The following is a 24,403-nucleotide window of genomic DNA, read 5'->3' on the forward strand; positions in this document are numbered from 1 at the left end:
GCTCAGTGAAAAGAGCTAGACACAAACGGCCACATACTGTATTAGAGCCCCAGTCACATACTACATGAATTGTCTAAAACAGGCAAATCTAGAGAGACAGATCAGTAGTTGCCAGGGTGGGCGGTGGAGTTGGGGACAAGTGGGGAGTGATGGAGGCTAATGGATACAAAGTTCTCATAGTCACAGAGTGATCCAAATGTTCTAAAATTAATTGTGATGATATGTGTACAACCGTGTGATAATCTAAAAACCACTGAACTGTGCTTCATGGGAAATGAGTAAACTGTATAGTGAGTTATATCTCAATAAAGCTTTTTAAAAAAATGAATACCTATTATTTCACTGTTTCTTTGGGTCAGGAGTTTACAACTAGGTGATCCTGGCTCCAGGTCTCTCATGAGGTTGTGGTCACATGTCAATCAGGACCACATTCATCTAAAGGTTTGAAAGGAACTACAGTATCCACTTCCAAGGTGGTTCACTCACATGGTGGGGTTGGGGTCAAGTAACTCAGTGCTGTGTAGGGTAAGAGGCCTAAGTTCCTCTCCACGAGGGCCTCTCCAGGGAGCTGCTTGAGTGTCCTCTTGACATAGCAGCCGGCTTTGCCTGGAGCAAGGGATCCAAGAAAGTACAAGATAGATGTTTCAATGTCTTTTATGACCTAGCCTCAGAAGTTACACATTTCCAGTACATCCTACTGGTTATGCAGAACAGCCCTATTCTACACAGGGTTTGAATACTAGGAGTCAGGGATCACTGGGTTATGCTGAAAGCTGGCTATCAACACCTGATGATTAGGAAGATGATAAGAGCTAATAATTTGGTGACATGTATATATGCCAAGCACAGTTCTAAGCTGAAAATAAATTATTCCTACAACATAGGTATGATTATCTCCATTTCACAGATGAAGAAACTAAGGCATAGTTAAGTGGCTTACCAAGATCACACAAATAGTAAAACACATATCTGGGATTCAAACTCAGTCAGTATAGCTTCAGAGTCATACTCTTAAAAACTCATTCATGCATCCCAATTATTACTTAATTCCAATTAAGTGTTGCCCATTTGTTCTCCGGAATTCATGTACCAGTTGAAACTCCCATGAGTTTTCATCCCCCATGAAATCTCAGTCTTTTATTTTTGCTAAACCAATAAAGTAGAAACACATTAACACTTTAATTTGCATTTATCTAATAACCAGTGAGGTAATATACTTATTAGTCATTCTGGTTTTCCCTTTAGATTTTACCTATTTATATTCTTTGCCCATTTTTATTTTATGTTTTGTCTTTCTTCCTGATTTGCAGTAGTTCCTTCTACTATACTCTTTTATATACGCAATCCCTTGTCAGTTTTAAACACTGCAAATATTTTCTTCTAATCTATACACATCTTTAGCTTTGACTATCAGATGCTTTGTTGACCAGAAATCTTTGATTATGAAGTAGTTGAAGGTATCAGATCTTATAGACTGTGCTTCGGGGATTTTATTTAACAAATTTATCCTCATCCCAAGGTCACGATGACATTTTCTGATTTTTCCTACTGGCTTTAACATTTTACCTCTCAATTAGAGTTTTAATCGCTTTAGGACGTCTTTGTTTTATATGGTTTGAGGTAGGGATCCAACTTTATTTTTGTCCATACATAAGCCAATTTTCTAAGCACCATACCTATTTCTTCCCCATTAATTTGTAACACTACCTTTAGCATATACCATGTCTCCAGACAGATATGTCTATTTCTAAGTCTAGTTTAGCACTAATTCGTATTTTCTAAAAGGAAGTACCCACCGCTTTTGAAGTTTGTACTCACAATGCTTTCTAGATTAATGAAAAATCCAACCATCACCTTCAAGATCCATGGGGGTTCATTCAACATTAGCTTGTATTCTTCCCCAAAACAGAAAACCCAGTTAAGAACATCATTTGGAAAAATAAATGCATGTTTATTAAAAAAGAAAAAATCCTAACCAAGAACAAACCCTGGGACACTGAAAAATCAACCCTTCCTCTGCAGGCCAGCAATAGCCAGTGTTGGCACACCTGAGAAGTTCAAGCGCCTCAGTCCAAACATCAGGTCTTAAAATATTCTTCTGTAGTCAAAACTGGCATTCAAGTTGCTGGTCTGTGTGGACCCTGATTATTAGCATCGACAACTGGTACAGCTGATGTCTGGCTGCCTGATATCCACTAGCACAACCCACCGCCACCCCACCGCCTCAGAAAGGTTACATATCCTCAACACTCCACTTGTAGGCAAGTTCCTCCACCGCCTTCTTGCTGGCAAGCCTGGCAAAGCGCTTCTGTTCAAATCCATTGGATCTGCAATCAAGAGACACTGGTCAGCCAGAATCCTGAACTGGACATTTATTTGTGAAAACAGAGAAGCGTTCACAACCTAATGAACAAGGAGGACAGTAGGGCAGGCATGTGAAAATATTTAAGGCATATGCAACAGAATCAAGAAGCTAAAATACATGATTGATCCTTTCATTAGTTCTTGTCCACACCCTTTGCCACTCTCTTGACAACTGTTTCAGACATTTACCTACCAATCTGCAGGCCCAACTCACTCTCAGCTGATGTCTATGTCTCATAATTTATCCACTCATTACACAAGCATTTAGTGAATTCTCATTACAGGTGTATCTCGCTTAATTGCACTTCACTTTATTGCACTTCACAGAATGCATTTTTTTTTTTTTTTTTTTTTTTTACAAACTGAAGGTTTGTGGCAACCCCACATTCAAGCAAGTCTACGGACGCCATTTTTCCAACAGCATTTGCTCACTTAGTGCCTCTGTGTCACACTTTGGTAACTCTTGCAGTATTTCCGACTTTCTCATTATTTGTTATGGTGATCCTCAATCAGTTATCTTTGATGTAACTACTGTAAACTGTTTGTGGATGCCATGAATTATGCCCATATAAGATGGAAAACTTAGTTGACACATGTTGTTTGTGTTCCAACTGCTCCACCAATGGGCCATTCCCCCATCTCTCTCCCTCTCCTCTAGCATCCCTAGTCCCTGAGACACAACAATATTGAAATTAGGACAATTAATGACCTTACAACAGCCTCTAAGTGTTCAAGTAAAAGGAAGAGTCACACGTCTCACTTTAAATCAAAAGCTAGAAAAATGATTAAGCTTAGTGAGGAAGGCATGTCAAAAGCCAAGACAGGCCAAAAGCTACACCTCTCGCATCAATTGGTTAGGTTGTAAATTCAAAGGAAAAGTTACTGAAGAAAGTTAAAAGTGCTACTCCAAGGAACAAACAAATGGTAAGGAAGCAAAAAAGCCTTACTGCTGATAATGGAGCAAGTTTTAGTGGTCTGGATAGAAGATCAAATCAGCTGTAACTTTCCTTTAAGCCAAAGCCTAATCCAGAGCAAGGCCCTAATGCTTTTCAAGTCTATGAAGGCTGAGAGAGGTGGGGAAGCTGCAGAAGAAAAGTCTGAGGCTAGCAGAGGTGGGTTCATGAGGTTCAAGGAAAGCAGTCATCTCCGTAACACAGAAGTGCAAGGGAAAGCAGCAGGTGGTGATACAGAAGCTGCAGCAAGTGATCCAGATGATCTAGCTAAGATAGTCAGTGAAACTAAACAGATGCTCAATGTAGATTTAACAGGGTCCTACTGGAAGAAGATGCCTTTAGGACTTTCATAGCCAGAGAAGGATGTCAGTGCCTGGCTTCAAAGCTTCAAAGGACAGGCTGATTCTTGCTAAAGAGTGAATACAGCTGGTGACTCGAAGTTGAAGCCACTGCTCATTTACCAGTCCAGAAATCCCAGGGCTCTTAAGAATTGTGCTAAATCTCCCCTGCCTGATCTCTGTAAATGGACAAAGCCTAGATGACAGCACAGTTGTTTACAACACGGTTTCCCAAATATTTTAAGCCCATTGTTCAGATCTACTGCTCATTAAAAAAGACTCCTCTCAAAACATTACTGCTCACTGACAATGCACCCAGTCACCCAAGAGCTCTAATGGAGATGGACAACGAGATGAATGTTTTCGTGCCTGCTAACATAACATGCATTCTGCAGCCCATGGATCAAGATGTCATTTTGACTTTTAAGTCTTCTTATTTAAGGAATACATTTCATAAGGTTATTACTGCCATTGATAGTGATTCCTCTGATGGATGGGGGCAAAGTAAATTGAAAGGATTCACTATTCTTGATGCCATTAAGAATATTTATTTTTTAAAAATATTTATAATTCATGGGAAGAAGTCAAAATATCAACATTAACAAGAATTGAGAAGAATTTGATGGCAACCCTCATGTCACTTTGAGGGATTCAAGACTTCAGTGGAGAAAGTACCCACTGATGTGGGAGGAATAGTAAGAGAACCAGAATCAGAAGTCAAGCCTGAGATGGGACTGCATTGGTACAGTCTCATGACAAAACTTGAATGTATGAGGAGTTGCACAAATGAGCAAAGAAGGTAGTTTCTTGAGATGGAATCTACTCTTAGTGAAGATGCTGTGAAGACCATTGAGGTAACAACAAAGGATTTAGAATATTACCTAAATGCAGCTAATAAAGCTGTGGCAAGGTATGAGAGGACGGATTCCAATTCTGAAAGAAGTTCTACTGTGGGTAAAATGCTATCAAACAGCATTGTATCCTACAAAGAAATCATCCATGAAAGAAGAGTCACATGATGTAGCAAATCTCACTGTTGTCTTATTTTAAGAACTTGCCACAGCCACCCCAGCCTTCAGCAATCACCACCCTGATGAGTCAGCAGCCATCCACTTTGGGGCAGGACCCTCCACCAACAAAAATATTATGACTTTCTGAAAGTTCAGATGATGGTTATCATTTTTTTAGGAATAAAGTATTTTTTAATTAAGGTAGATACATTGGGGTTTTTTTTAGACATAATGCCATTGCACACTTAATAAACTATAGCATAGGGGGATCCCTGGGTGGCGCAGTGGTTTGACGCCTGCCTTTGGCCCAGGGCGCGATCCTGGAGACCTGGGATCGAGTCCCACATCGGGCTCCCGGTACATGGAGCCTGCTTCTCCCTCTGCCTACGTCTCTGCCTCTCTCTCTCTCTCTGTGACTATCATAAATAAATAAAAATTTTTAAAAAATTTTTTTAAAAATAAATAAATAAACTATAGCATAGTATACACATAACTTTAACACATATTGGGGAACCAAAAAATTAATCTGTCATTTTCACTTAATTGTGGTGGTCTGGAACCAGACCCCCCAGTAATCTCTGAGATGCACCTGTACATACTAGGCACTGTGTCATGAAAATGAGTATGACATAGCATCTGTTCTGATGAATTCAGACTAGTGGAGGACACAGACATTTATACCAATACTTAAATAAAAACCATAAACTGCAGTGGAAATATACAATAGGTATCTTAGAAGCAGAATGGGGATCTTACTCAACTTGGGAAAGAGATGAACAGGAATGGTCAGGAAAGACTTTGTGAAGGTAGCCCCTAAATTAAGTCTGAAAAGATAGAGCTAACAACAGAGTTGGAGGTAGGGAAGACCAGAAAGGTCAGGAGAGAGCATTTCAGGACAGAGCACAACATGACTAACAAGAACAAAGATGCAAAAATAAGAAATAGCTTGGTACATGCAGGGAACCAAAGGCAAACTGGTATAGCTAGAGCCTAAAGTATGATGAAGGGAATAGCATGAGACAAAGTTAAAAAGCTCAGATTTTATCCAGAAGGAACAGATTTAAAACAGGAGCAGAAACTGTATTTCAAAAAGATCACTCTGGAGGAGACTGAAGACAGGAAAGTTACTGCAAGGTACAGGCAACAGATGATCAAAGCAATGATAAAGGAGACTTCATGATAGATTAGGTAAGAGCAAAGAAAGGGGAGGTAAGTTTGACTCACAGGTTAATAATTTTAGTAACCAGATGAATGAGGCTGCACTAAGCAGGATAAAACAGGAAGAGGAGCAAGTTAGGGGAATGGAGGCTGATTAGCTATTTTGAATACATTGCATTCAAGGTGCCTCAGATACATATCAATACAGAAATCCAATGCACAGCTATTTACGCCAGACTAAACTGCAAACACAGATCTGGGGATCACTTACATACATAGGTGATAACTGAAGGTGTGACTAAAGATTTAGTCAGAGTGAGAACAGCTAAGGATAGGGATGGAGCCCCTAGCAACATTTAGGGCACAAAGAGGGAAGAGAGCTCATAAAGATGGCCAAGAAGAAGAAAAGAACCAGGAGTGGGGTGTCATGAAAATTTCAGAGTCAACCTCAACTCCCTTCAATACTATGCATTCTGTCTTCTTACATAAACTTCTTGAAAGAGCCTGTAGTCACTGTCTACACTTCCTCACTTTTCATTCATTCCTTAACACATTAGACCCTGGCTTTTGTCTCACCATGCCACAGAGTTCGCTCTCTTTAAGGTCACCAGTAACCTTCCTTATGGCCAAGTCCAGTCACCAGGTCCTGCTACCTTATCCCCTGAGCACTTCCCCATCTCCTCAGTTCAGGCCTCTGTCTGTCTCCTCTACCCTCACCTACTTCAACAACCTTGTGCCTTGTCTCTTCACTTCCAGACCCGTGCTTTTCAAATGCATCAAATTACTGCCATAATGATTCATCTATCTAAAATGCAGAGCTGCGTCAATCCTTCAGTGACTCTCCTTTGCTTTTCTTTTTTTTTTTTTTTTTTTGTTTTTTTCTTCTTTGCTTTTAGAGTGAAGACCACACTCAGAAATGTTTCCAAAGCTTACTGAGACCAGGCCCTGGCTTACTTTTCCAGTCCATCTCCTATACTCTACTCCATGCTTCATGCTATCCAACAATAGCAAACTGCTTACAACTGCGTCTCCGTAACACTACGATGCTGCATATCCTTATGACTTCACACATATAGGATCCCCTTCCTTAAATCTCCTCCCTTTCCTTCTTCTGTTGGCTGGACTGATAATCCCCTAAGACTAAGCTCATGCATGTTCTAGGAAGCCTTCCCTAACCACACTCCCAAGGCTAAATTTATTCTTCTTTTGTGCTTCCAAAGCATCTTGAAAACCCTCTATAATAATACTTAGCAAGTACCACTGAGATTATTTACTTGTCTTTCTCCTCTAAATAGAAAGTGATTTCCTAGGCTCAAAGATTCTCTCTCATTAATTGTAAGAAACTGGTACCTAGTACATACCTGCTAAAAGTAATCACATCTATGCTAAGTGTCACTAAACTGAGATAACAGCCTTCCCTCTTTCCTCGTGCCTTCCATAAGGGATGAGTAAAGTAACAGAATGTTTTAGGAAGAAGGGAAGCTTATTACAGATAGTTCCATCTCTAACCTTATAAGTATGCAGGATATTCTAGAACACCAAGGAAACCATTGTTTTTTGCCTTGGAGAATGAACACTAATATGATCATGCAGATGAAGGACATAAGAATAACAAATAAAACCCTACAGAATCAAAAAACAAACAAACAAACCTGCAAGAGAACTCACAGTAGAAAAGTCTCGGACTACAGAATCAGGAGCCCAGGATTTTAATTCTAGCTTTCTCAGGAAAGCTTAATAACCCAGGTAAGTCATTCCATTTATCTCAGCCTCAGTTTGTCTTTTAAATAATAATGGGATTACCAGTACCACACTGTCTTGATGACCACAGCTTTGTAGTACAACCTGAAACCTGGCATTGTGATGCCCCCAGCTATGGTTTTCTTTTTTAATAGTCCCCTGGCTATTCGGGGTCTTTTCTGATTCCACACAAATCTTAAGATAATTTGTTCCAACTCTCTGAAGAAAGTCCATGGTATTTTGATAGGGATTGCATTAAACGTGTAAATTGCCCTGGGTAGCATTGACATTTCCACAATATTAATTCTTCCAATCCATGAGCATGGACTATTTTTCCATCTCTTTGTGTTTTCCTCAATTTCTTTCAGAAGTGTTCTGTAGTTTTTAGGGTATAGATCTTTTACCTCTTTGGTTAGGTTTATTCCTAGGTACCTTATGCTTTTGGGTGCAATTGTAAATGGGACTGACTCCTTAATTTCTCTTTCTTCAGCCTCATTGTTAGTGTATAGAAATGCCACTGACTTCTGGGCATTGATTTTGTATCTGCCACACTGCCAAATTGCTGTATGAGTTCTAGCAATCTTGGGGTGGAGTCTTTTGGGTTTTCTATGTACAGTATCATGTCATCTGTGAAGAGGGAGAGTTTGACTTCTTCTATGCCAATTTGAATGCCTTTTATTTCTTTTTGTTGCCTGACTGCTGAGGCTAGGACTTCTAGTACTATGTTGAATAGCAGTGATGAGAGTGGACATCCCTGTCTCGTTCCTGATCTTAGAGGAAAGGCTCCCAGTGTTTCCCCACTGAGAATGAAGGCAAGAGAAACAAAAACAAAAATGAACTATTGGGACTTCATTAAGATAAGAAGCTTTTGCACAGCAAAAGAAACAATCAACAAAACTAAAAGACAACCTACAGAATGGGAGAAGATATTTGCAAATGACCTATCAGGGGATCCCTGGGTGGCTCAGCAGTTTAGCGCCTGCCTTTGGCCCAGGGTGCGATCCCGGAGTCCCGGGATAGACTGGCGTCGGGCTCCCGGAGTGGAGCCTGCTTCTCCCTCTGCCTGTGTCTCTGCCTCTCTATCTCTCGTGAATAAATGAATAAAATCTTAAAAAAAAAAAATGACCTATCAGATAAAGGGCTAGTATCCAAGATCTATAAAGAACTTATTAAACTCAACAGCAAAGAAACAAACAATCCAATCATGAAATGGGCAAAAGACATGAACAGAAATCTCACAGAGGAAGACAAAGACATGGCCAACAAGCACATGAGAAAATGCTCCACATCACTTGCCATCAGGGAAATACAAATCAAAACCACAATGAGATACCACCTCACACCAGTGAGAATGGGGAAAATTAACAAGGCAGGAAACAACAAATGTTGGAGGATGCAGAGAAAGGGGAACTCTCTTGCACTGTTGGTAGGAATGTGAACTGGTGCAGCCACTCTGGAAAACTGTGTGGAGGTTCCTCAAAGAGTTAAAAATAGATCTGCCCTATGACCCAGCAATGCAATTTACCCCAAAGATACAGATGCAGTGAAACGCCGGGTCACCTGCACCCCGATGTTTATAGCAGCAATGTCCACAATAGCCAAACTATGGAGGTGTCCATCGAAAGATGAATGAATAAAGAAGACGTGGTATATGTATACAATGGAATATTACTCAACCATTAGAAATGACAAATACCCACCATTTGCTTTGACATGGATGGAACTGGAGGGTATTATGCTGAGTGAAATAAGTCAATCACAGAAGGACAAAATTATTATATGGTCTCATTCATTTGAGGAATATAAAAAATAGTGAAAGGGAATAAAGGGGAAAGGAGAAAAAGTGAGTGGGAAATATCAGAAAGGGAGACAGAACATGAGAGACTCCTAACTCTGGGAAACGAACAAGGGGTGGTGAAAAGGGAAGTGGGTGGGGGGTGGGGGTGACTGGGTGACAGGCACTGAGGGGGCACTTGATGGGATGAGCACTGGGTGTTATGCTATATGTTGGCAAATTGAATAATAATAATAATAATAATAATGGGATTAAGGTCAGTTGACCTTAGGGAATTTTCCAACTACAGATCTGTTCCAGAAATGCTCACTTGCCATGGGCCAAAACCAGAAGAAACTAGAAAAGGTGACAAAAGAATAATCAGAAAGAAAGCAAAGATGAAAAAGAGAACTAAAAGGAAAAATCTAGAAAAAAATACAAAGTGGAAGAAAACTACTGGGAGAGTGGGAAACAGATCAAATGCCAGGAAAATCCTAGGTCAGGTAGTGTTCTGAGTTTGGATCCAGAATTTTTTTTTAAATAGAAAAAAAAAAAATGGGGGGGGGGATGGACTCAGTGTAGCAGGGATAATCTTTAGGGTTATGGCTTGTAAAAAGATCTACATCTGGCTACAAATTAACATTCTGAAATATGCTCCCACTACCAAAGAGCCTATATCCAGCAAACTGCAAAGCAGAGTAGTAAGCTAGCCTGAAACCACAGCCACCCTGTGGATACCTGCCAATATCAGAGACTAGAGCCTCAGCTTTCGACAGCAGCTCAAGGGACGGAAGAACAATGCCTTAGGCCCATATGAAGTGGTGCAATGGATTTCGGGCACAGCAGCGGAACTTTTTTTTTTTTTTTTTTTTTTTTTAATTGGTGTTCAATTTACTAACATACAGAATAATACCCAGTGCCCGTCACCCATTCACTCCCACCCCCCGCCCTCCTCCCCTTCTACCACCCCTAGTTCGTTTCCCAGAGTTAGCAGTCTTTACGTTCTGTCTCCCTTTCTGATATTTCCCACACATTTCTTCTCCCTTCCCTTATTTTCCCTTTCATTATTATTTATATTCCCCAAATGAATGAGAACATATAATGTTTGTCCTTCTCCGACTGACTTACTTCACTCAGCATAATACCCTCCAGTTCCATCCACGTTGAAGCAAATGGTGGGTATTTGTCATTTCTAATAGCTGAGTAATATTCCATTGTATACATAAACCACATCTTCTTTATCCATTCATCTTTCGTTGGACACCGAGGCTCCTTCCACAGTTTGGCTATAGTGGCCATTGCTGCTAGAAACATCGGGGTGCAGGTGTCCCGGCGTTTCATTGCATTTGTATCTTTGGGGTAAATCCCCAACAGTGCAATTGCTGGGTCGTAGGGCAGGTACAGCAGCGGAACTTGAGCAGACTAATCTACCCTCAGCAATTATAAAATCTGGAAAAAATATAAAACTGCAAGTATTTGAAATTATTTGAAGGCATGGGAAAGTGACCAAAAAGCAGGCAGAACCTGGACAGGAATCTATGTGTGAAGAGATTTGTAAGGCGTTTTGCCAGAGGGCACTTCCCAATCTACACAGCTCATGGCGGCAGAAAGCCATAGGCTTAATGACTCGAGGCGTCAGTGCAAAGAGGGCAGAGCAGTTGGAAAATCAGGGAGGAAACTCTGGAAGGGAGGGACCTACAAAACAGATGAACTCCAGAAAATACAAACTGCACCCAAATCTTTGGCCACCTGCTAAACCATGTTTGTGCAGGGGAACCCACATTAGGCCCAATGAAAAAGCAGCAGGTGGAAACCAAAAGAACTGAGCAGAAACTGTAGCTGCTGCCACACTGAAGTATCTCATAGTCAAACTGCTTGCTGAAAGCCTAGCAGAAGAAAATCTGCCAGAGGGCAGCCCGGGTGACTCAGCGGTTTAGCCCTGCCTTAAGCCCAGGGCCTGATCCTGGAGACCTAGGATGGAGTCCCATGTTGGGCTCCCTGCATGGAGCCTGCTTCTCCCTCTCCTGTGTCTCTGCCTCTGTGTGTGTGTGTGTGTGTGTGTGTGTGTGTATGTGTGTCTCTCTCATGAATAAATAAAATCCTTAAAAAAAAAAAAAAAGAAAATCTGCCAGAGAAAAACAATGCTTTAGAAGTATGTGTGGGAGGGGAGGTAACAATGAAACAAATGAGGACTGAGGACAACAATGGAGGCCAAAAAATGCAGAAACACCCTCAAAAAAGTTGGCAGAACTGTCACCCAAGTCTAGTACTATCAATCCAGAGTTCCATGTGTTGGCTCGCAAGCTTGTGAACTCCTCGGGTGAAGTCTGAAGTTGGCCCTGAGATGCAGAGGGCAAGGATACACAGAAGAAAGAGGTGGCCACTCCAGATTGATAGGGAGCAGGTTCAATACACAAGGGGACTTACCATGAAGCCTGTCTTGGGTTTCCACCCACCAGAATCTTAGAAACTTATACAGAGGCCTTAACTGGGTTCAATCACATATTTGGCCCAGGTGGTCTCAACAATACCTTACTCTCTGAAGGCTACAGCCATGAAACAGTTGTTACTAAGGGAAGAGTAGACAAGGACACACATCCCAAGGACAAGGGAGGCAGTAAGAGCCCTCTGATTGCCTGGGTCCAGTTTGTGAGTCAACCAGTGGTCATGTCCTCTTGATGACCTCCTCCAACACTATGTCAGTAAAACTATCCTTCAGAAATGAAGGTGAGAAAAAGGCTCTAATTTAATAGAATTATGCCAACATCAATTTCCTTATTTTAGTAATGTACCAGATTATAATTGGGGGAAGCTGGGTAAAAGATACACTGTAACACACTACTATTTTTTCAAGTTCTCGTCTAAAATTATTTCAAAATTAAAGTTTTGAAAAAATAAAGGTGAAATAAAGACATTTCATATCAACAAAAACAGAATTTGTTGCCAATAAACCTGCACTAACGGAATATTAAAAGTTGTTCAGAGGAGGGCCTGGGTGGCTCAGTTAAGCACCTGCTTTCGGCTTGGGTCATGATCCCAGGGTCCTGGGATCAAGTCCCACAGCGGGCTCCCTGCTCAGTGGGGAGTCTGCTTCTCCTTCTCCCTCTGCCCCTCCCCCCTGCTCTCTCTCTCTCTCTCCCCCCCCTCAAATCAATAAATAAAATTTTTTTTAAAAAAAGGTTGTTCAGAGGAAATAAAAAAGAGCACCAGAAATGGTAGCTATGTGAGTTAAATATTAACAACTATACATTTTGTTGTTTTCTTAGTTTTTTTTTTAAGTAACTATAAAAATTAGAATACTGTATTGTAGGATCTATACCATTTATGTTATATACATGACAACAGTAGCACATAGAACTGAGGGTGGATGGAACTATATAGTGTTAGAAGGTTCTTATATTCTATGTGAAACAGTACTCAGTAGGCCACGGTAAGTTAAAGACAGAAACTGATCTTAGAGTAAACATTGCAGAGACTTAGCTGAAATAATAACAGAGAAATTAAAATCCAATACTGAATGTGCACACCTAAAATCCAAAACACTGACAATACCAAAGGCTAAGTAAGGAAGGATACGGAGCAGTGGGTATTCTCATTCTTTGGCCTAACATAAAATGGTATAGCAAATTGGAAGATAGTTGGCAGTTTCTTATAAAGTTCACCATATAATCCAGCAATCAGTGGGTATTTATCCAAGCAAACTGAAAACTATGTCCACATAAAACTCTATACACAAATGTTTATTGCAGCTTTATTCACAGTCACTAAAAACAGGAAGCAACAAAGATGTCCAACTGGGGAATAAACAAAATGGCACATCCATAAAATGGGATATGCATGCAAGAACATGGATGAATCTTAAAAAGCATTTTGCTAAGTGCAATAAGTCAGACTCAAGAGGCTGCATATTGTATGATTTCATTCATGTGATACTCTGAAAAAGGCAAAACTATAGGCACAAAAAACAAAGCACTAATCACAAGGGTTTGGTGGAGAAGGTGTAACTGACTAAAAGAAGACTTACGGAGGAAATTTTAGGATGATGGAACTGTTCTATATATAGTATTAGGGTAATGAATGGATGACTCTATGCATTTGTCAAACCCCACAGAACCATAGACCATAAAAAGTAAATGCTAATATAAGCAAACTCTAAAAAGGAAAAATCACCCAGGTGTCAGGAGATCCCAGGATAGACTATAGACTATGACAAAAAAATCTAACTATATTATAAATATATGACATAATAGTATGGGAGTGGGGAGGCAGGGAGTTGACCCTTTAAGTTATGTTGGAAAATGGTACTTTCACTAGAAATTATTAGGGTAAGAGTAAAAGCAACTACACATGAATACTATACTTTAGTTGGAAATCTGTTTCTCATTTCATTTCTCAATTCTGAAACTGTTATGTGTATACTGAGGTAAGCAAAGCGGATGGTAGATGGTGGGTGCCAGGTTTCTCAGTGTTGGAGGAGAAAGTTATAAACAAAAAAAAAAGGGGTAATACTGCATTAGAGTCAGTTATACCAGTATGAACTCATATTTATGTATCTGTATAAACATGTATGTATACAGACACATAGTAAATAGGTACAGAAATAATGACAGACATTGTGTATACATGGATTACAACACATGTACTACCTAGCTCTGTCTACTATCAGGGCCCAGGAACAATGACATCACAGTAACAAGTACTTGTACAAGTCAGATCTTGGTTCCTAAATACCATTATCCATTAAAAGCAGCCACTAGGGCCCGTTGGAAAAATAGCTAATTCTAGAGTCAGGACAGAGAAAATTCAAGATGAATCTGGAGCATCCTGTAGTACCAGAAAGTCAGAGAGTGCTCAAAAAATAAAAGGATAGGGCAGACAAAAGGACACCTTAAAGAATTCCCAGTGGCTGAAGAACAGAATGATTTGAGCAACAAAAATAAATATTACTGGATTACAATAGTATGAAATATACATGATTTATTACTGCTAAAAATAGATGACTAAAATAAATGGGGTGATGAAACAAATCCTTATAGAAAAGGTCCAAATATTACATGTAGATATCCTACCCATAGGTCATCTTTTGAGTGCAAGCTGAATTCACTTCTAGAGAGCAGAGTATGAAAGGGGAAAAAGAGCAACTTTAAAGTGGAGAAACTTGGCAAACATTCACTACCTTAATGAAGTGATTAAGTTTATTAGCATCATTAGCAATGTCCTGTGGTACTTGTTAAAATGACGTGATGGGAAGGGCACTTCACACTGTAGCATTCTTTCCAAAAACCCATTATCTTGGTCTAATCATGAGAAAAACATCAAATGAACCCAACTTGAGGGACATTCTATAAAATAAATGACCATATTACAAAAAGCTGTCAGGGTTACAAAAAACAAAAATACTGAGAAACTGTCACAGGTTAAAGAAGACTAAAGGGTATGACAGCTACATGCGATGTGAGATCCTGCATTGGATCCCTGAACAGAAAAAGGACTTTAATGGAAAACTAGTGAAATCCATGTAAAATTTGTACATCTTTTTTAAAGATTTTATTTATTTATTCATGAGACACACAGAGAGAGAGGCAGAGACACAGGCAGAGGGAGAAGCAGGTTACATGCAGGGAGCCTGACGAGGGACTCGATTCCTGGTCCCCAGGATCACACCCTGGACTGAAGGTGGTGCTGCACCGCTGAGCCACCCAGGGTGCCAATTGGTACAATAATAATAACATACCAATGTTGGCTCTGATAAATGTACCATGATCATGTAATGAATGGTAATAAAATTGGACAAGGAATATACAGGATTCTTCATACTATTTGCAAGTTTTCTATTAATCTACAATTATTATGGGGTACCTGGGCGGCTTAATAGTTGAACATCTGCCTTTGGCTCAGGTCATGATCTGAGGGTCCTGGGATCGAGTTCCGCATCAGGCTCCCCACAGGAAGCCTGCTTCTCCCTCTCCCTATGTCTCTGTATCTCTCATGAATAAATAAATAAAATCTTTAAAAATAAATAAATCTACAGTTATTAAAAAACAAAGAGCTTATTTTTTAAAAAGTACAATAAAATATTCTCAAAACAACCTCCCAAACAACTACAGAATACACATTATTCTCAAATGCAAACAGACTATTCATCAAGGTAACTATATACTGGGCCATAAAATGCAGCTTACTAATTTTCAAAAGATCAAAATATTATGGAGTATATTCCTTGACCTCAAGAGAATTAAACTGGAAATCAATTAACAGTGAGGTATCTAGAAACATCTAAATGTTTAGAATTAAACAATACATTACTATATAACTCATGGATCAAAGAATGAAACAACATCCAACACACATTCCTGAAAAAAAAAACTCTCAGCAAGCTAGGAACAGAAAGGAACCTTTTCAACCCAGTAAAGGAAATCTACAAAAAACTTATAGGTTACAGCTAAAGACTGATTGTTCTTCTAAGATTAGGAAGAAGACAAAGATGTCTGTCTGTTTTTACTACTTCTATTCAGATGCACCAGAAGTTCTAGTTAGTGCAATAAGGAAAGAAAACACAAAGGACATTTGGATTGGAAAGGAAGAAGTAAAATTGTTTATATTTAGATGACCTGATCCTCTAGGTACAAAATCTGAAGGAATCTACAAAAAAAGCTATTGTACAAAGTGAGTTTCACTCCAATAACAACTGATGTTTCTCACCAATGATAAAATTACAAACTTTTAAGTGTAAATTAGAATTTCAAAAAATTTTTATCTGCCACCATGAACTCTAGCTTCCCATTGAAGATTTTGGTAATGAGATCAGAGGTAATGTTAACAAATATAAGATTATTTGATGTTACACAGTGAGAAATGTCAACATTTGGCAGGTCTGAAAAACTCAGCAAACCAGTATTTTCCAAATGACCAGTACATGATGTTATAAAATCATGCACCACAAAAAGATCCATCCAAAGCAGGAAAAAAAAAAAAAAAGAATTTAATGTAACAGCATGGAAAATTTTTGATATGGTTTCAGGCTCCGTATTATAAATCACTTTTAAGAAATTATCATTTGCTGTGTTTTTGTGTAGTATCAAAACACATAATACATCTTCCTTTTCTAACTACTTATATATAAAGCTGAATTTTCTAAGGCTAAATTTTCTTCCTTAGTACTTGAACTAAACATACCATAAAAGATCAATGCAAAATCCTGCTATCTATTATTAAGCCAAACATGAATGAGATTTATAAAAATGTAAATCAATGCCATTCTTCTATTTTCTTTGTTTGGAAAATAAAGTTATTTTTCTTTAAAAATACGGCAATTATGTTAACATAATGGTTTTATTAAGTTTTTAATAAAGGTAAAAACACTTTTAATAAAAGTAATAAACACTTTTAAACACCTCAGTTTAATTTTGAATATGGTAAATATTAAAAGATGTATTCCACATAAACAGAAGTTTTTTGGGGTCCTTAGTAATTTTTAGAAGTAGAAAGGGCTCCTGAGGTCAAAAAGTTTGAGAATTATCATGCTAAATGCTAGAACAATGTCCTTTGTAGGCAAGAGGAGACGGACTCTAATGTATAAGGAGAGGGACAGACTTTGGATAGAAGCACATTTAGGTCATCATGTTAATAGACAGGAAGTTAGAGTATATGGGTAGATGCTGGTTGCAGAGGTCAGTGAGACCCTGTAAGTAGCTCACTCCTAAGGCAGTGAAGAGAAGGTTGAAGAACTACATTTTAAAGATACAACACACAAAAAGACTCCAGACTCCCATCCATCACTCATTCCCTCTAAACCTTAGAAAATATCACTAGAGGTGACCAATGTCAGAAACAAAGGGTATCCTATCAGCACCACCAGAGCAATTTGTCCAGAGCTTTATAAAGCTTTGAAAAGGAAAATAGGAGTAGTAGTATTCTGAGCATGGGAAATGGGATTTGGAGACCTTAAAAAAAGCAAACTACATGTTATTAACCTTGTGCTTAGAGTAGAGAGAGAGGGAGAGTAATTTAAGAACGGTTAGGGAAGATTAGGGGCAGATGGAAAAGAAAACAAAAATGTACGAAACATTCAGGCTTACCTGTCCACTCCATCCCAGCGATAACCAGGCCAGATATTGAATCTGTTGGGAGGAGGTGCAGGACCAGTGTAGCGAGGTCTCACTGGTGAGAGGAGAGAGAGAGAAAAGAAGTTAGTTACCTTATGTAACTCAATTCAGAACTGAGTGGCAGTAGGAACAAAAAATTTTACACCGAGATCTCTACTGAGCTGAACCCTAACTCCCAAATACAAGGAATCTAAAACTGTGTGGGAAAGCCTTCTCTCTGTCCAGCTATGTACCATCAGCCTAACGACCATCCTTCTTTACATAAGTCTCTGGTGAATCCCAAAAGGTTCACCTTTCTTATTCTTGTTCTCCTTGGCTTTATTCTTCTTGATAAAGTTGGCCATGGGGTCTCCCTCTCTTTCCTGTTCTCTCAACATCCGATCCAGATCTTCATCATCAATATAACGGGCCAGCGGCTTCTGCATTTCCTTCACTGCATCCTCCACGTTTTGTTGTTGCTGCCGGCTCTGGACTAGCCTGGGCAAAAAGAACCAAGAGTGTCTGCTATCTAGTGTAACATTTCCCTTCTTACACTAAAATGGACCATATGACTACATTTGGAGCACCTCCTTTTTCTGACAGCACAAGCCAAATATTGAAAAGAGTAAAATTTCCAGAAAGCGAACTGAAAGTGTAGAATACATCAGTATTTTAGGAAGGAGACTGAGCACACCAAATTTTCCATTCCTGAAACGGCTCTGAAGGCAGAACAATGAACTAGTTGGTCAGGAAACTAGAGAATGTCCTCTCCAGTCCTAGCACAGTCTTGTTCTTCACTTCGGCAGTTCTCTTACCCTTTTCCCCACCGAGCATACAGCTCATCTCTCTCCGAGTCCTTCTCTGCTTTTCTCCTTTGCTCTAAACGTTCCAGTTTCAAATTCCTCTTACGGCCAGACTTATCTCGAAATACAGTTTCAGCATACTGGAATTCAGCTGCAAAGGAAAATTCTACTTTTAAAGATAAACATCAGGTATCAAAATCAGAAACAATATTCTAACAGTTGAAATCAACCACTTGGGATTCCTTTTTTTTTTTTTTTTTAACCACTTGGGATTCTGATGCTGGATAAAAACTTTTGCAGCCAGACTACAAATAGCTCCTACCAATATCTAACTAACCTTTTTCAAGAATGAAAAGAATCACTTGGGCCTACTAAGAAGTTAAAATAATACATAAAACCAGAACTGAAATTTGATATCAATTAAAAGTTTAAAATATCAGGCACAATAAACTACATTAAAAAAATAAAATCTAAATGAGCCTCAATTAGTCTCTGAATTTTTACATTTTTACCTTCGAACGCCAGAGTTTCTTGGTCCCGTTTCTTGAGCTCCTGCTGCTCTTGCTGTATGTCAGTTAACACCAACCCAGTTTTAGCCCCAGAATACATGTGTGTAGCCTATGCAATAGAAAGGGGAGCATGCGACATTAATGAGACAATGTAGCAGTAGGCTCCAGGGTATACACAGTTAGATGCATTTTTGCCTGATAATTAGCAATAACCAAACCAAACACTGTAGCTTTGTATTCTCATTATTGACCACAAGATTCACAAAATAAAAAAGAATAAAGCTGAATTTGGTGGCAAATTAACAGTACTATTAAGTTTTAAGAATAAACAGAAACACAAACTAAGAAAATATTAAAGAAAAGGCACAGCATCTATATTTCTGACTTTTTAATATATAAACTGCACACATGAAGATGCATTTTCAAATCACCTGATTGAAACCTGTATCAAGCTCTAAGCCCTCCAGTAGAGACATACACTGATAAAATATTCCATTTCAACTACATATTCAAGCAAATCTAAGGTCCTTCAATTGTGGATACATTTCAGGATAATGACAAGTTATGACCAAATCAAACCTTTTTATTAAATTCCATTTCATATCAAGATAACCAACCGACCCATAAACGGAGTATACAGAGTATCCAGTGCAACATATAAACCTGATTAGCATAAAATTGTCCATGAAAGAAACAGATGCCTAAAATGCAATGGGTCCAGTTTCAACACAAACCTCACTTTGTTCCCCAAAAGAGAAGAGCCCCACTTCCTGAGTCAGGGACAGGCTACAAGAATAATGTGGGTGACAGAGAAGACTTACCTGGAAAAGTCTGGGTTGGACGGAAATGTGCATATTGCAGACTCTATTACTGTTCTTTTCATTTTTTTCTATTACTATTTCTTAACCAACCCACTGGAATAAGATTCTTTTCCTAGCACCAGTGTGCTTTGCAAAACAAAAAAGAGTTCATGTGGATGATCTGGGCAATTCATGCTTCATCATAGATTTAAAATAAAACAAAACACTGACTTCCCAGGTGATATGATTTCTAAAAGTCATTTTATATTTTAAACACCTCTCTTTATGCTCTGGATATAGAGACCTGTAGTCCAATTTATAATAATAAATTGCTTGTGCTAATGTCTCACTTTGTCCTGGGCACTTGTAAGATACACTTACACATTTAACTCACAATAACCTCATGAAGTACATACTACCATTATCCATGTTTTACAGATGAAGCTGGAGCTTAGAGATATTCCACAGCTTGTTCAAATCTCACACAGTAAGTTGAAGAAGTAGGATTTGAATATCCAACACAAGGCTTGTACTCCAAATTCTACTCTGTAAACTATAGTTCTTAGTTCATTCATAAGAAAATAGAAAGTTTTTCTGGACTTTTTAAAAATTGAGATTTGTGGAATTAAGAGAATAGAAAGACAGAAGGTACTTAGGAAACCTGGTGTTTGCAAGTTCTTCTGGGCTGGGTTATAGTCAGTCTGGCCTGCAGAGAGAAGCAAAGAGCTCTAGAGGTAACTGCACTAGATATACTATACTACCAGGAACTACCTCCTCCCTCTCTGGTTTATGTATTGGAGACATGTACAAAGCTAGAAAACAGGAGTCACTCTAAGAGAAGGACACGGCTCTTGAAAAACTCTACCTTCTTTCCTAGAGGCTGACTCCTTCGAGGTGGAGACAGATCAGAATCAGAAGATTTGACCTTCTGTTTCCTCCTTGGTGGAGACAGGTCAGAATCAGAGCTCCGACGTGTAGGTCTATTCCGTGGAGGTGACAGATCTGAATCAGAATCCTTGTGCCCTGAAATTTGTTTATGCCTCGGAGGAGAAAGATCTGAATCAGAGGCTTTCCGACTGTCACTTGGGTAGGAGGAAGTGTCCAATATGTGACTCTGATGTCTCCTAGGTGAAGAACTCATATGAAATTTCCTGTGGCTGGGGGAAGAGCCTAGAAATAAAAAAATAAAGTCCTTAATCCCCTTGGCAGAATCTTAAAAACAGAACTTACGAAGCTAATAGTCAATATTCATTTAGTCCTCCTCTAAAGAGCTACCACTAACCAAAACACAAGTACAGATGATGTGCGAGAAAAGCAGAATCAGGGATTTTATTTTATTTTTATTTATTTATTTATTTATTTATTTATTTATTTATTTATTGTAAAGATTTTATTTATTTATTCATGAGAGAGAGACAGAGAGAGAGAGAGGCAGAGACACAGGCAGAGCAAGAAGCAGGCTCCATGCAGGAAGCCCGATGGGGAACTTGATCCCAGTACCCCAGGATCACGCCCTGAGCTGAAGGTAGGCACTAAACCGCTGAGCAACCCAGGGTTCCCCTATTTTATTTTTTTTTAAAGGGACAACCTTTAAAACCAATAGGGAGGATGTGGGGTTCTATTCCCAAGTTACTAGTAACTGTGACTAGCATGTGAGACCTCAACATTCTCACCTATGTCACATTTATCTGACCATAGAAAGGGCAAAACAACTTGCACTCAGATCTCAGTGCTGTGGCAAAAGTTAAAACTACCTAGAATATACACTGATGTTCGAGACTAAAGGATAACAATATATTTTATTGAAAAATGAAAACAGGAGGCGCCTAGGTTGCTCAGTGGGTTAAGCATCTACCTTTGGCTCAGGTCACAATCTCAGGGTCCTGGGATAGAGCCCCGTGTCAGGCTCCCTACTCAGCCAAGAGTCGGCTTCTCCCTCTTCCTCGACTCCTCCCCCTGCCAGTGCTCTCGTTCTCTTCCTTACTCTCTCTTTCAAATAAATAAATAACATCTTTAGGGCAGCCCAGGTGGCTCAGCAGTTTAGCGCCACCTCCAGCCCAGGGCATTATCCTGGAGACCCGGGATCGAGTCCCACATCAGGCTCCCTGTGTGGAGCTTGCTTCTCCCTCTGCCTGTGCCTCTGCCTCTCTCTCTCTCATGAATAAACAAAATCTTAAAAAAATAATAAATAAATAAATAAATAAACAAATAAATAAATAAAATCTTTAAAAAAAATAATGAAAGCAGTACCTAGGGACAAAGACTGAGTAAACAAACCTTACTGCACAGGCCTGAGCTGTAGACAGAAACATCACAAATCGACTCCTAAAAAGGCAATCTACAATGGGTATCAACAGTCTTAAAAATATACATCCCTCGGGCAGCCTGGGTGGCTCAGTGGTTTAGCATCGCCTTTAGCCCAGGGCATGATCCTGGGGACCCGGGTTCAAGTCCCACATCGGGCTCCCTGCATGGAGCCTGCTTCTCCCTCTGCCTGTGTCTCTGTGTTTCTTGTGAATAAAAAAAAAAAAAAAAAAATCTTTAAAAAAAAATATACATCCCTCTTACCAGTAAGTCAATTTCTACTTAATTTCCTAGGAAGCATACCTAGAAGTACTTAAATTTCCAGGAAATCTATCTAAAAGTAGATAAGGAAATAATCCAGCATATAGGCAACAATTTAAGTACGTGTTTCATTTTAGAATTATAAAAGCAAAAATTTAGAAATAACCTAAAACATGCAGTATCAGGGAAATGGTTAAGCACATTTATATAACAGAACACCGATAAAGATCATACTGACAAAGAGATATCTTTATGACACGGGGAAGCTAATGTTAAGTGAAAAAAATAGGCAAGATTTACACATACAACATGTATATGCTGCATAGAAAAGGCTTAACTACATAAAAAATTAATTAAAAAAAAGCCTAAAAGAACATTGGCCACAACACTAAGAATGAATGGCTCTGAATGACAGAATTTATAACCTTTCTTCTACTTCTTTACACATCTCTATACATTCTGAATTTTCTACATCAAACACGCAGCATTTTCATACAGGATGGGAAGAAAAAAAAATAAAAAGATCTATAAAAATGTCCTCCTTGCCACCTTAAATTATAACTCTCCTCATCTCAACCTCTCCCCATTTCCCTACAGTTTTTTAAAACTCTCCAGGGGTGCCTGGGTGACTTAATTGGCTAAGCATCTGCCTTCAACACAGGTCATGATCCCAGGGTCCTGAGATCCAGCCCCACATCACATCCCTGCTGAGCAGGGAGCCTGCTTCTCCCTCTGCCACTCCCCTTGCTTGTGTTCTCTCTCAAATAAAATTTTTAAAACAAATAAATAATTTAAAGAGAATAAAACTTCTCCAAAAAATACCATTCTCATTTCTAAAGACCATAAGTAAAAGGTCCAAAAGAAAGCACCTAGGAAAAAAATTTTAAATTAAATTAAATTAAATTAAATTAAATTAAATTAAATAAAAAAATAAAATAAATAAAATAAATGATAAAATAAATAAAATAAAATAAAATGAAATGAAATAAAACAAAACAAAACAAAACAAAAACAAAACAAAATAAAATAAAATAAAAAAAGAAAGCACCTAGGGACGTCTGGGTGGCTCAGCGGTTGAGTACCTGCCTTTGGCTCAGGGCGTGATCCCAGAGTCCTGGGATCAAGTCCCACATCAGGCTCCCTGCATGGAGCTTGCTTCTCCCTCTGCCTATGTCTCTGCCTCTCTCTTGCTGTGTCTCTCATAGATAAATAAATAAAATCTTTAAAAAAAAAAAAAAGAAAGAAAGAAAGCACCTAAGGAGTAAATCCCTCTCATAGGCAATCAAATGCTTACCCTTAGAATCATGCTTATGGGATTTTGCTTGCTTTTTTCGTGGAGGAGAGAGGTCAGAGTCATACTCATACTTGCTGTTCTTTGGGAGTGGTGCATGAGATGGTCCTGGCTCCTTCCAATGTGGAGAAGTTTTGCTAGAGGCTCTTTCTGGGGCTTTACTGCTTTTGGTTCTGGGCAGTGAATGAGGGACATTAGCAGCTAAATCAGGGGAGTCATGACGAGCCCTCTTGAGCTGCAATGTGTCCAAGGAGTCAAGAGTCCTTCTAGGTTGAGATGTGTCAGGGGAGCTATTTCGGGCCCTTCTGGAAACAGAGCTATCTGAGGAACTATGATGGGCCCTCCTAGAAAGAGATGGATCTGGTGTGTCATGATGGGCTTTCCTAGGAGACGCACCTGAATAGTGACGATGAGGCTTCCTGAGGGGAGAAGGATCTAGAGAAGCATGATGGGCCCTCCTGGGAGGAGATGGGTCTGGGGTGTCATGACGGACCCTCCTGGGAGGAGATGAATCCGGGGTGTCATGACGGACCCTCCTTAGGGGAGAGGAATCTGGGGTATCGTGACGGACCCTCCTGGGAGGAGATGAATCTGGGATGTCATGATGGACCCTCCTGGGAGGAGATGAATCCGGGGTGTCGTGACGAACCCTCCTGGGAGGGGATGAATCCGGAGTGTCGTGACGGGCCCTCCTAGGAGATGAATCCGAGGTGTCGTGATGGACCCTCCTGGGAGGAGATGAATCTGGGGTGTCGTGACGGATCCTCCTGGGGGGAGATGAATCTGGGGTGTCATGACGGACCCTCCTTGGGGGAGATGAATCCGGGGTATCATGACGGGCCCTCCTGGTGGGAGATGAATCTGGGGTGTCATGACGGACCCTCCTTGGGGGAGATGAATCCGGAGAGTTGTGACGGAAGTGTCTATTTGAGGGTAGATCTTCACTGTGGCCTAAACACAAAGAGCAAAGAGTTAGATCCCCACAGATGCTCTATTTACCCCTAGTATTCAAAG

The 24,403-nt window shown here is 39.6% G+C and overlaps 1 protein-coding gene and 1 long non-coding RNA gene across 5 annotated transcripts in view; one reads left to right on the forward strand and one right to left on the reverse strand.

The window, feature by feature from the left end:
- BUD13 (BUD13 spliceosome associated protein) overlaps nt 1–24,403 on the reverse strand; it is a 101,117-nt gene that overhangs the window by 67,225 nt on the left and 9,489 nt on the right. For 2 of the 4 annotated variants that reach the window (XR_013376901.1, XM_077893634.1), the window contains exons 4-9: nt 23,393–24,340; nt 20,399–20,703; nt 18,737–18,842; nt 18,237–18,375; nt 17,735–17,919; nt 17,416–17,497 (exon numbers count right to left, since the gene is read on the reverse strand). Coding sequence is in view for 3 of the 4 variants with exons in the window: in XM_077893634.1 (XP_077749760.1) it covers nt 17,416–17,497; nt 17,735–17,919; nt 18,237–18,375; nt 18,737–18,842; nt 20,399–20,703; nt 23,393–24,340 (1,765 nt within the window). In the remaining variant the exon portion in view is untranslated. Of the gene's footprint in view, nt 1–1,930; nt 2,328–17,415; nt 17,498–17,734; nt 17,920–18,236; nt 18,376–18,736; nt 18,843–20,398; nt 20,704–23,392; nt 24,341–24,403 lie in introns of those variants that run through there. The other 2 variants (XM_077893633.1, XM_077893635.1) reach the window with 2 other exon arrangements.
- LOC144311313 (uncharacterized) lies at nt 7,111–8,685 on the forward strand. Its single transcript, XR_013376904.1, has 2 exons — nt 7,111–7,569; nt 8,273–8,685. It is a non-coding gene; the product is annotated as an uncharacterized LOC144311313 (long non-coding RNA).

The sequence above is a fragment of the Canis aureus genome, chromosome 3 (assembly GCF_053574225.1).
Source record: "Canis aureus isolate CA01 chromosome 3, VMU_Caureus_v.1.0, whole genome shotgun sequence".
Classification (NCBI taxonomy): Eukaryota; Metazoa; Chordata; class Mammalia; order Carnivora; family Canidae; genus Canis; species Canis aureus.